Here is an 11430-nt window from a genome sequence, read left to right as displayed (position 1 = left end):
GGAAATGCGTTCCTCGCCCGGTGCCCGCAGCCCGTGCTCGCTCACCCGCAGCCCCAAACCCTGCACCGGTGATTGGGAGAAAGCGGCTCCCACAGGCTCATGCGGAGCCCTAGAGCTGCCGAGCTGCCCTGCTGCCCTCCTACCCGAGGCACCCGCTCAGCAGTGCCGTTAAGCTGGTGTGGGGGCCGCCCCCCCGCGAGGGGGCCTGGCTGCTGCGGGGGCCGGCGCCGGAACCTGCGCGCCCGGCTCGGGTTCCCCCCGGAGCGGCGGCCGGGACGCGCCGGACGGAAACGGAAGCGCCGCCGCGGAGGAGCGGCAGCGGCGGGCTCTGCCGGCGGGAGGTGAGTGTATGCGTCCGGGGGGCTCCGGGGCAGCGGCTGGGGACGGTGAGGCTGGCGGGGGTTGCTGTGGGGACGGCGGCGGGTGCGGTGCCCCTCGGCTGCAAGGCCTGGGTCTTGCTGCCCCGGTTGGCGCTGTGCGGGTGCAGCTCCGGCGGGCTGTGTAATATGCTCCTGGGTACTTGCGGGGGAGCCGTGCCGGCTGCCGGGGTGCTCGGCGGGTCCGGGGAGAGGCGGGCGGCGGAGGCACCGGCTGCCTGGCTGCCCGCGGCGGGGCGTGGGTCGGCTCGGCAGGTAGAGCCTACAGGTGTGTCTGCTGGTGAGAACTTCAGTGGAGGTTCGGTTTCATTCGGGCCTTCCCTAAAGTCTATCTTACAGAACCAGCAAGTCGCTATTTAAGTGCTTAAAGCTTACAGAATGCTTAAAGCTGTTGCAATTTCATATAGCTAATTAATACTTGTATTTGTGCTTATTTTCTATCATGCCAGTTAAATTGTTTGTTTGGTTGTTTAGTTACTTAAAACACATGCTCTAACACTGGTTTTAGGTTTAGGTTGTGGCTGAGCTTAGGTCTGTACAGTTAGAAGTTGGGCAATATCTGTAATTCAAGTTTACAGGAAACAGGGCAATATCCTGGACATGTACTTGTACCCCACTGGGTGCTTTCCAAGGCCTTGTTTGTGTGGTTCCACACACCCCCCTTGGCCACTTCTAGGTTGCCACTCTTCACATGTAAGTAGTCCTCCAGATAAGATGTGGCGCACACATCCAGTCTTGTCCCTTCTGCCTGTGGAAGCGGCCACAGGGCTGTGGAGAGAAAGAAGCATTGTGTTTCTTGCGCAGCACGCGCCTGCTTATCTCAGAGAAAGGCAGAGACTGGAGGCAGCCTCCAGCAGAGTACAGCAGGACTGTGTGGTCTTTGTGCTTCAGAGCCGCAGCCAGCCACTGTAAGGAACCTTAGCAGGTTGCTACCTGAGATAACTTTATGTTCTAGTGAAGTTATAGTTCTAGTAGGCTGCTTTTGCAGCATTCTGACAGAAAGTTCTACTGATGTTACAGCTAGTGCAGTGAAACGTTATATACATGGGTATTCAGAAGACAAAACAGCAGGTATTTACCTTGGGACAGCAGAGTAGCAGTGTGCTGCAGTGACAGATACCTGCTTGGGCAACTTTTAGAGTGGCTTGAGTCTTGCAGAGATGCTAGGATATCTAGCACATTGTCAAGAGTAGCTAAAAATTGTCATTTAATGTATTTGTTCTGAGTGTGATATAATTTTAAGATGCTAGCATTTTGTATTAACGAAGTTTCTTAGACTTTACAACTCAGAAACAGAGCCCAGGTCTACTGATGAGCTGCTTTCCTGCCTATTGGCATTCTAGCTTCAAAAGTACATGTGCTAATCTGGCTTTTCCTGGTCTTTTAGGTCCTTAAAAATGGGGAACACAAGCAGCGAGCGAGCTGGACTGGAGCGTCATGGGCATAAGGCATCCCGAGGTGACAACTCGGGAGGAGCCATCAGTACGAAAGAGGGTGATAGGCCAAAAATCTTAATGGATAGTCCTGAAGATACAGACTTGTTCCATTCAGAGGAAATGAAGGTATTTCTGGTTTTTTCTTGCCTTCTAACATTACCAGCTTGGGAATGCTATCCAATGCAGGTGCTGTTAGCAGCCTTCAGTAATTCTGTCATTGAATTTATACACAAAACTGCCTCATATGCCTTGCTTCCCACACAAAGGAGAGAGAGCGCGCTGATGTTCAAGCAGGTATGATGAGTATAATGTCATGGTTTCCAGCAAGAATTATTTGTAGAAAAACTAAAATATAACTGACCAAAAGCTGTAAATACAATGCCCTAACTGCCTTTGGATACTTAATGCTCTTGTAGTTACCGCTGATATTTTACCTGTCTTACTATTTTTCATATTAAAAGATTTGTTGACTGCTCTGTATTAGATGGATCATTAGAAACGTCTTGCTGTGTATTGTTTCATAGGGATAACAGGAAGGTGTACTTAGATTTTGACTATTGGACAGAGCTGTTTCCTATAGACAATTCGTAATCTTTCCGCTAACTACAAATTTTGTGCCTATGATATCTGTATAATCTAAATCCTTCCTAAGCATATTTCTTCTTAATTATTTTTCTCCCTTTTCTTATATTTGTGTATTTTGAAGACTTTTGTGAGCTTAAGCCATTTCTTTTTAATCTAATTTAGGCAGGAGGGAGGGAGATTACTCTGCTTTCCGCTCTTTCTGCAGATTTGAAAGTCTTTAACATCTTTCTGCAATTTGTGCAAATGAACTTGCGAACAGCATCTAGAAATGTAGTTTCTAATCTTCCTCTGACAAAAACTACTTGTAGTCTTGTACCTTGGAGAATCATGCCTGAGCGCAAAAACGCCTTCAGTAAAAACATAGGTTGTCTGAGTCTGCAAGGAAAGAATTTCTTTTGATTAAGATATTGTGCTTGTAGGCTCCATTGGAGAAAGAAGAATTTCTAGCTTGGCAACAAGATCTGGAAGTGAATGATAAAACTCCCACTCAAGCTCGACCAACAGTCTTTCGTTGGACTGGAGGAGGGAAAGAAGTCTATCTATCTGGATCCTTTAACAATTGGAGTAAAATTCCTCTGACAAGGAGGTAATAAACTGCTGCTGCTGTGTCAGTGATATTCCCCATGGACTTGGAACACTTAGAGCAGTGAGAAAGGTGGTCAGTTGACAGATCGATCTTGGATTTACCACTGTCCTGCTTCTCTCCTCAAGCCCTTGATGAGAATCTGACTTTTTATCCTTGGATGGCACAGGATAAAAGTTGAGCTGTGTGTTAGTTTTGAAGGAGTGGGGTGTTCACTAGGCACCGTGCCCGAATGACCCGAAAAAAATTGTGGTGTGCAGTCTGCTACCTGGGGTAGAGCTGGGCTATGTCAGGTGAAGTTGGGTTTTGAACATAATGTCTCTGATGGCACACGTACCTTCTTGCCATACCTTTTGCCCAGCTCAAAGGGTCCAAATTCTGCTAGGGAAACTCTGGGCCTGGGACACCTGCTGGTAAACTACACAAATGAGAGAATGAATCTGTTTTAAGGTACCAACTGCTTTTTCCTGCTAGAGAGCTCTAGAGCTCTGCTTAATCTGTACCTGCGTAAGTACTTCATTTAACCAATGGTGGTTTTTTTTTTCAAAAATGTAAAACGTAATGAATGGCAGAGAGTCTGTATCTAACTGTTGGGCTGAGCCCTGTTGTCTGTCAACAATGACATGTCTGTGAAGGATTGGTCTTCTGCCAGTTTCTGGTGTTTCTTATCTCATTGAGTGGCTACCTGCATTGTCATTGCTGCAGAGGCATCTTTAATTTATTAGGAAACTTGAGGGAGCGGTAGAGTGGCCTGATGAAACAGTATGGGAGGATTTTTCTGTGCACAAAGAATGTGAAATAAATTATCAAGATAGGAGATGGAAAAGAGGCCAATGGAACATCAGTGTTACTATCATACTCCTAAGTAGAAAGCCTGGGAGACAGGAAATGGCGTCTGGAAGTCTGGATAAAAATGTCTCTTTACCCAAAAAAAAAAAAAAGTTTGTCTCTCACCAGATTAGGTATTCTGGGAAAGGAAATATTTGGACCTCCTTAGAGGCTGGATAAAATCATGTTACTGAATCAAACATGCTTGAGTAGGAGACTTCAGTATTCTAAACTGAAATTTCAAAGCTAGCACGGTGGTTGTATGCTTGCCCTCCTTACCTGAGAGGAAGTAAAGAGAGACATTGGCATTTTGTGGCCTGTTTGAATTGTTCATATAGCTTCAACTGTTTCTCAGCTTCTCCTGACATGCTGGTAAAGACTTCTGAAGAATCAGGAAGTTCACAGCACAGGAGTATCAAAATTACCAAGCAGCAGCTATTCAGACCCAAAGTAACTCAGAAGTATTGAGTTGCTGCTTTCATCTTCTAGTCGTTGTTCACTTATTCCATAGGCATCTCTGAAATGTAATGGCAAATACTGAAAGGCAGGGAAATACGAGTAAGCTGATCCTGTTCCATCAATAGGAGTCTCACAGATAAAATGAGGTCTCACGTACTGACAAGTAACGTGAAGATTTGAGGATGACTTTGTAAAAGCTCAGTGCCAATTACTTGATGCCAGGAATGCAGGTACTGATTTTGAATGCGTGGGGACTTACTGTTGCAGAGGAAGCTATCATTAATATTAACCGTAATTTGGTTCTTTACCTTTAGATTACATCAGAGATTCTCTTAAATGCAGCACTGCCTTTTTAATTTTTTGCATTGTTAAGGTGGCTTGTATGCTGTTACAGTGTTTGTCACAGTTTATGGGTCAATGTGCTTTTCAGACTGTTTCAGGGCTGATTGTTTGTCTTAAATTCCAGTCACAATAACTTTGTGGCAATCCTGGACCTGCCAGAAGGAGAGCACCAGTACAAGTTCTTTGTGGATGGGCAGTGGACGCATGATCCTTCAGAGGTAATGTCTGCTTTGATTCACTGTATTTGTTCAGTTGAAGCATCTGAGGATGAGAACCTGGCTAGTTTCTGTACCGGTGGCTGGCCTTTTCAGAGAGAAGGTATCTGTTAACAACAGAAACTGTTTTAAGCTGGTGAGATTTCTGGTCCCAGCTGACCTAGGTGGCAGGATCAGACTGACCGCCTCAAAGGACAGAAGGTTTCATAACAAATGGGTGACAAGTTCTCTTGGGTATTGGTTTGTAAGAGATGGCGAGCTTTTCTTGTCTAGTGCCAAACTGTCTTTTAAAGCACTCTAGCATTGCTGACAGCCCAAATCACTCCGTGCCGTACTTGCTGTCTGTGCCAGAATGTTGCTATTGCTGCTCTAGATATTTTCATAATCCAGTAATTGTGCCAAAATCTACCAGGCCTTTTCTTCCTCCTCTGCTGTAAAATGAGCTTTAACGCTAGCCTGTCTAGCAGTCCCTACTGGCTTCGGAACTTATCATTCACAGCTATTGGTTCCAGTTGTCTTGCTGCCTTGGCAAACCTTGCAGAACCTCACAGGATTTAACTTGCAGTAAAATTAGCTCCTTGAACCCTCTGCCTGGGACTCTAGTCTTAGCTTTAATAGTAAACCAGCAATACCAACCAAACTCTGTCCTGCATCAGGCGATGTAGATCTTAGCCTGGATCAGAAAGCCCTATAGAAGCTAGAAGCAAAGCTTGGCTCCTTGTGTCATCAGTGTTGTCTTCAGCCCAGACCTGATGCTAGCCTTGTCTATAGCCCAAGAATTTATTGAGTGCTGTGGGCCTAGCAGGTTCAACTGACATGCATCCCCCCAGTCTTAACCTAACACTGACTGAGCAATGGTGAGCTCTTTTCGTATCTGGCACTAGCATATTTTAAAAGCAATATATTTCATTATTAGTAATGCTGATTGTGTAGTCCCGTAAGCTTTTCTTATTCTGACTTTTGTACCTTGTCTTTTCCCAGCCTGTAGTAACCAGCCAGCTAGGCACCGTCAACAACATCATACAGGTGAAGAAAACTGACTTTGAAGTATTCGATGCTTTGATGGTGGACTCTCAAAAATGTTCAGACATGTCTGGTATGAGCTTACTGGTAGTTCTATATCACACTTTTTAGAGCTGTTAAAAATTTCATCTTCCTTTCTATCTGGAGTTAAAGCTATCTTCCTTTTTAACTGGAGTTAAAACTCCAGTATAGATTAATCTCCACTTTTGTCAGGCTCTGTGGACAGGTACAGGAATGACAAATACAGAAACGAGGAAGCGTCTGATAGTGCCACACAGGTCACTGTAGGGGGAGGTCATGGGTGCTTAACAGCTGTTTGTTTGGCTGTGCCGTGTGAAATGGCTGTTTGTAGCACACTCATTGGTGGGTCAGTCTCTACCATATAACATCAAACCAACGATGACAGCCTACGTCGTTCATAATTCTTTGCTAAGAATGTGGGCTGAGGATGTCAAAAGTTGCACACTAAAGAGGTAGAAATTAGGTGTATCCTAGCATTGCTAACACAGGCTCAGCTGTATATTGTATCCTCACTGTTTAGTATAAATTATCTGTATCTTAGAATAATATAAAAGTGCTATTTTTGTCTTAGGTTTCATATTCTAGTGTAACAGAGGTAAGATTGAGTCATTTCTGAGATCAGTCTTGCCACCTTTCTTTATAGACCTTTGTAGGGATGAAGACCATGATTTAAGTAGTACCTTAAATCCTCCTTCAGAACTGTCCTTTGAGGTGGAAGGTGTGTTTGGCTGGTTTTTGCTCTTTGCAACTTTGCCCTGGGCAAAGACTTTTTGGAGGAAAAGTGTGATTTGTGAGACTTGGACACTGCCAGAAGCTAGGAGGAGATTCTCGTAGGTGCCTTCCCCCCACGTGCTGTAATGGCCTTCCCTTGTACTGGTTTAGACTCTGAAGAGCTCTTCCTATTGCTCTGTCCTGGTGTGGCAGTAATACTTCCTTTTACAGGTATGTGCCATGTTTATAGTACTTGCCTTGGAGGTAACCTTGTAGAGCAGCGTTTCCTATGAAGCGTTTGCTGGAGGAGCGCTGGGCAGAGATGACAGTGACATTCTGGAGAGCAGCAGGCCCCTCAGAACTCTGCTGCCCAGATCTTCACAGCTAGTTTCAAGTCAGACAGACTTTGGACATCCTCAATGACTTCTTGGGCAGTGACTGATCCTCTGGCACTGCATCAGCTGCTGCAGTTCTTGTACTTACGTGCCATTGATTTCTTTTGGCTGCAAGTTCCTGGATATGAAAATTAACTTGGAGTACCAGTAAAATGTACCTATGAAGAGCAGACATTCTTACAGACTATTTAAGAATAAATATTTAACATCTCTCTGGCAGAATTGTCAAGTTCACCCCCAGGACCGTATCACCAGGAGCCCTATGTTTGTAAGGCAGAAGAGCGCTTTAAATCACCACCTATTCTTCCCCCCCACCTGTTGCAGGTCATCCTGAATAAGGACACCGGCATTTCTGTGAGTACACTAGTTTGTTTTGCTGAATAAAGGCATTGAGGTTGTGAGCAGATGGGGAAACAGTCTGTGTGCAGACAGGGGACAGTTCAGGAAAAACGTTAGAATAGTTGCTGTGTTGATTAAATTCCTTATTATGTGTGTCCAGATTGATTAATCTGAAGTAAAATTATTTTTCTATTTATCTTAGAACAGTTTGGGTTGGAAGGGACCTTAAAGATCACCTAGTCCCACCCCCCTGCCCTGGACAGGGACACCTTCCACCAGACCAGGTTGCTCCAAGCCCCGTCCAGCCTGGCCCTGAGCACCCCCAGGGATGGGGCACCCACAGCCGCCCTGGGCAACCTGGGCCAGCGCCTCACCGCCCTCACAGGGAAGAATTTCTGTCTAGTATCTAATCTAAATCTACCCTTTTTTAGCTTAAAGCCATTCTTCCTTGTCCTATCACAACATGCCCCTGTCAAAAGTTCCTCTCCAGCTTTCCTGTAGGCCCCCTTTAGTTGACTCTTCAAAATCGAAAAGAAAACTAGATTGTTATTTTACTCTTTGAAACCTTAGTCTTTCCATTGCAACACCGTTAAATGTCAGAAGCACATAAATAACTGAGTGGGTTTCATGAGCGCAGTGAGGCTGCGGGGGGGTTTGATCTTTGATTGTTCCGAATCTTTGTTTCTGTTGATGGACTCTGCGTAAGAAGCAGTGTGATGTATTTGGGTATGGCTGGTTACAGACGGTGTTTATCTCCCATCCGCTGCGATGAGTAAACTGTGAGTTCTGTTGTTTTCACACTGTCTCGCTTTCTGTTTTTTCCAGTGTGATCCTGCACTACTTCCTGAACCCAACCATGTCATGTTGAACCACCTCTACGCGCTTTCCATCAAGGTGAGAGGCCACGGCATGTTCCTCACATGTGCAGCTTTTAGATAACCATGTAATATGCTCACTTGTTTCCCATCTCCTGTAGGATGGAGTGATGGTGCTTAGTGCTACACATCGTTACAAGAAGAAATACGTGACTACTTTGCTGTACAAGCCAATATGAGCATCACAGTAGTTTGCAACCATTTGTTCTGGGCCAGTGCAGTCTCAGAAAAAAAAATTCTTCTCTTAACCAAATGTACTCCTGCTCTGTGCTGTAGCAAACGAACTCTGATTTCATATTGTTTCTGAGACTTCCAAGTTCTCCTGTATCTGCCTTATTTTCCCAGTCCCACCTTGGAAGTTCTTAGAGATGGCAGCTTCATGGCAACTAGACAGATGGCAGAGGTGTCAGTGCCCGTTGTCAGCTCAGTTAAAAAACACCCATTTAATTAGGCTGAAAAATGTGAGGGCAGCAACAGGTAAAAGACCTTTAGCAGTGAGGCAGACTGTAAGTAATAAACAAGCCAGCCCAAAGTCTAGAAAATTCAGGATTCTTGTGGAATCTTATTTGAGCTCAACACTCAGCAAAAGCGAGCCCATTACTGCTTTCATAACTCATCAAGCACACAGTTATTTCAGCAGCAAGTTCCACACTTGCGTGGCTGAAGTAAGTGTGAGTATCGATGATCTTTTTGTAACAGCCTTTTCTAGGCAAAATCAGTGACACAATCACCTACAAGCTCATTTTTATTTTACGGTAGGCTGGGGTGCACTCTTTCTACTGTGAATAGCTCTGTAGTTTTTCTCTTCATGAGAACTGAAATACAACTTTTCCCCTGTGGAATTGCTGGTAAAGACAATTGTTTTTAATGGCTGGATTTTTCTATAAGTCATACATGTGTCTTGCAGTAATCTGCTTTTTGAAACTAATTTCTCCTGCTGTCACCAGTAAGGACTTCCTTAAGCTGGCACAAGTAGCTGTAAGGAAATCGATGTGTTCAGTTTAGGGATTAGTTCTTCAGTAACAGCCTGAAGGTGACAGTAAGTCCCCTGCATCGCAGTGGCCAAACTTGCCCCTCGGTGTAAGCCCCGCAGCCAGCTGGATGCAGCCGCACTGCACCCTTCTGGGCCCAGGGCCAGGGTGCAGTGCTGACTGCGGGTGTGCAGTCCCTGTGCTTCCCCAGCCCGGGTTGTGGGGATCTCTGCAACTTCTTATTCTGTTCATATTTTCTCGGTGATTAAGGTATGCCAGGTTGCCTGGACTTGGTACTCGCAGCCTGTTTTATCCCAAAGCAAATGCAACATTAATGCAAATCTGCCTGCCAGCATGCCTCGGGCCTGCCCTGGAGGAACCAGCTCAGGAGGTGACCCGCTGGGTCCTTCCCTCTCTTTTTTTTTTTTTTTTTTTTTTTGGTGCCTGAGAGTGCCAGTGACTGTGCCAATGATAACCAGCCCCCATGCGACTGGGGGAAGAGCACGCTGCACAGATCAGTGCGGAGTCTGAGTGGGGGCAAAAGCTGCAGCGGCCAGTTTGGTGTAACCAGCCCCCGCGGAAGGGTGGTTTGCCTTGCTGGGAGCTGTGTGGCAAAGTCTTGAGTAGATCTGGGTCTAGTGCAATGATTTTCTCTGAAAACTCTTCTTCATTCTGTGCTATGGATAGCATTTGGTATTCTGAAATACGGAATTGCTTTTGTTTTCAGCCTCTTCAGAAAGAAATAAAACATTTTCAAGAAAAGTGGGTGACTGGCTTTGTTATTATCCTTCCCATCTCTTGTAACCTTGGCTTCCTGGAGTTGTTCTTTCTTTATAACCTGTGATTGCCTGATTGCAGTTTTATGCCTTGGTGGATTGTTAAAGTTTTTCATTCATAGATGCAGCTTGAAACTGTGTCTGCTTGCAGTTAATCGGTAAAGAGGCTGAGAAAGGTGTCGGTATGGATTTGTGATGCAAAGTTTACAGGCAGAATAAGAGTCCAGTTACCTAAAAGCTCTGGTGATAATTTCCGTAGGACTGAAAAGCTTGCTATTGCCTTTAACAGTCTTGTCACTTCTCTTTGTTCCAGCCAGCCACCCTTCGAGCAAAGGTTTTTTCCCCAAGCCTTTCTCCTGGACAGCCCAGCCTGTGATGGCCGGTTGGGTACGGTTTGTGGTGTCACAGGCACATGTGTGGCGTTGGATTAGGCTGTGTGATATTTATTAGCACTAGAAAATGCTGCCTTATGAGGTCAGGGAAGAGGCTGTGAGATGTGTGGTCAGGGCCAGAACCTGCAGAGCAGCACATGGCGCAGGGAGGCCTGTGCGCTTTGCCGGGGAACATCGGGGGTCCTTTTAGCCTGGGCTGGTTGTGTCAGGGCAGCGAATGAAGGTGTGTCAGTAGCAGAGACGGGGAGAGCAGGCTGACACAGCTCCAGTAGCTGATGTCACAGGATTGAGCTTTTGTTGAAAGGTCAACTCACCCAGTCAAAACCACCTGCATGTTCAAATGCAGAAGTGCAGGCAGGTGTGTGACCAACTGTGTGCCCACAGCCCCTTTGCCAGTTCCCTGCCTGATGGTGCTGTTGGTAACTGGGTGGCCCCTCCTTCCACAGCGGCACCGACGAAGGTGTGCTGGACCCTGTGTTGGGTAGCACAGTGGAGCTGTCGGCGGGAAGCGGTGTGGTGCGGTGGTCCTCTCTGGTGACGTGCTCTGCTGTCAGCACAACAGCGGTCCCACTCTGGTGCCACCAGAGCTGTTCGGTGACCTGAGTGAGGGCCAGCGGCCGGCAGCCCTGTGGCGCTGTGGGCAAGTGAGCCCCGGTGCCTGGCTGTGCCCATGGCTTTGCCTGGTGCCTGTGCCACAGCTGTGGCACATGTGTGGTGGGCCAGGCACTGGGCAAGTGCTGTGGCAGCAGCCTGGGTGTGGTTGTGCAGAACCAAGTGGGTTTGGTGGGACATGTGTCAGCAGAGGAGAGGCAGGTGCTGGAAGGTATTTTTTCAGCTGTGTTCAAAGAAAAGTAGATGCGAGGGTGTATGGGCAGCCAGAAATCATGCAGTGCAGCCTCTTAAAGGCTTTTAGTGACAGCAGGGAAAGGAAACCACAGGTTTCTTATTTGAATGACCCAGGATTCATTTTTTTTTTGCTAGAAGAGCAGAGCAGCTTAAAGGTAACTTAATAAGTTTGGTTGTGCGGTTTTGTTTTTCAGTTGAAAAACAAGTTTTTCACATGTCAGAGGCTAAAGAAGCTGAAACAGAAATGGAAAACAGA

At 46.2% G+C, this 11430-nt stretch overlaps 1 protein-coding gene across 1 annotated transcript; it reads left to right on the top strand.

The window, feature by feature from the left end:
- The first annotated feature begins 227 nt into the window (after positions 1–227).
- On the top strand, positions 228–9922 carry PRKAB1 (protein kinase AMP-activated non-catalytic subunit beta 1). The gene is made up of 8 exons (XM_055794727.1): positions 228–341; positions 1765–1939; positions 2818–2984; positions 4735–4828; positions 5807–5921; positions 7196–7329; positions 8140–8208; positions 8291–9922. Exons 2-8 carry the CDS (start codon positions 1775–1777, stop codon positions 8366–8368), a joined length of 822 nt encoding a protein of 273 aa, XP_055650702.1. The 5' UTR covers positions 228–341; positions 1765–1774; the 3' UTR covers positions 8369–9922.
- Positions 9923–11430: the final 1508 nt, after the last annotated feature.

The sequence above is a fragment of the Falco peregrinus genome, chromosome 2, assembly GCF_023634155.1.
Source record: "Falco peregrinus isolate bFalPer1 chromosome 2, bFalPer1.pri, whole genome shotgun sequence".
NCBI classification, from domain to species: domain Eukaryota; kingdom Metazoa; phylum Chordata; class Aves; order Falconiformes; family Falconidae; genus Falco; species Falco peregrinus.
Note: the sequence above shows the minus strand (reverse complement) of the source record. Positions and strands in the feature narration are given on the sequence as shown.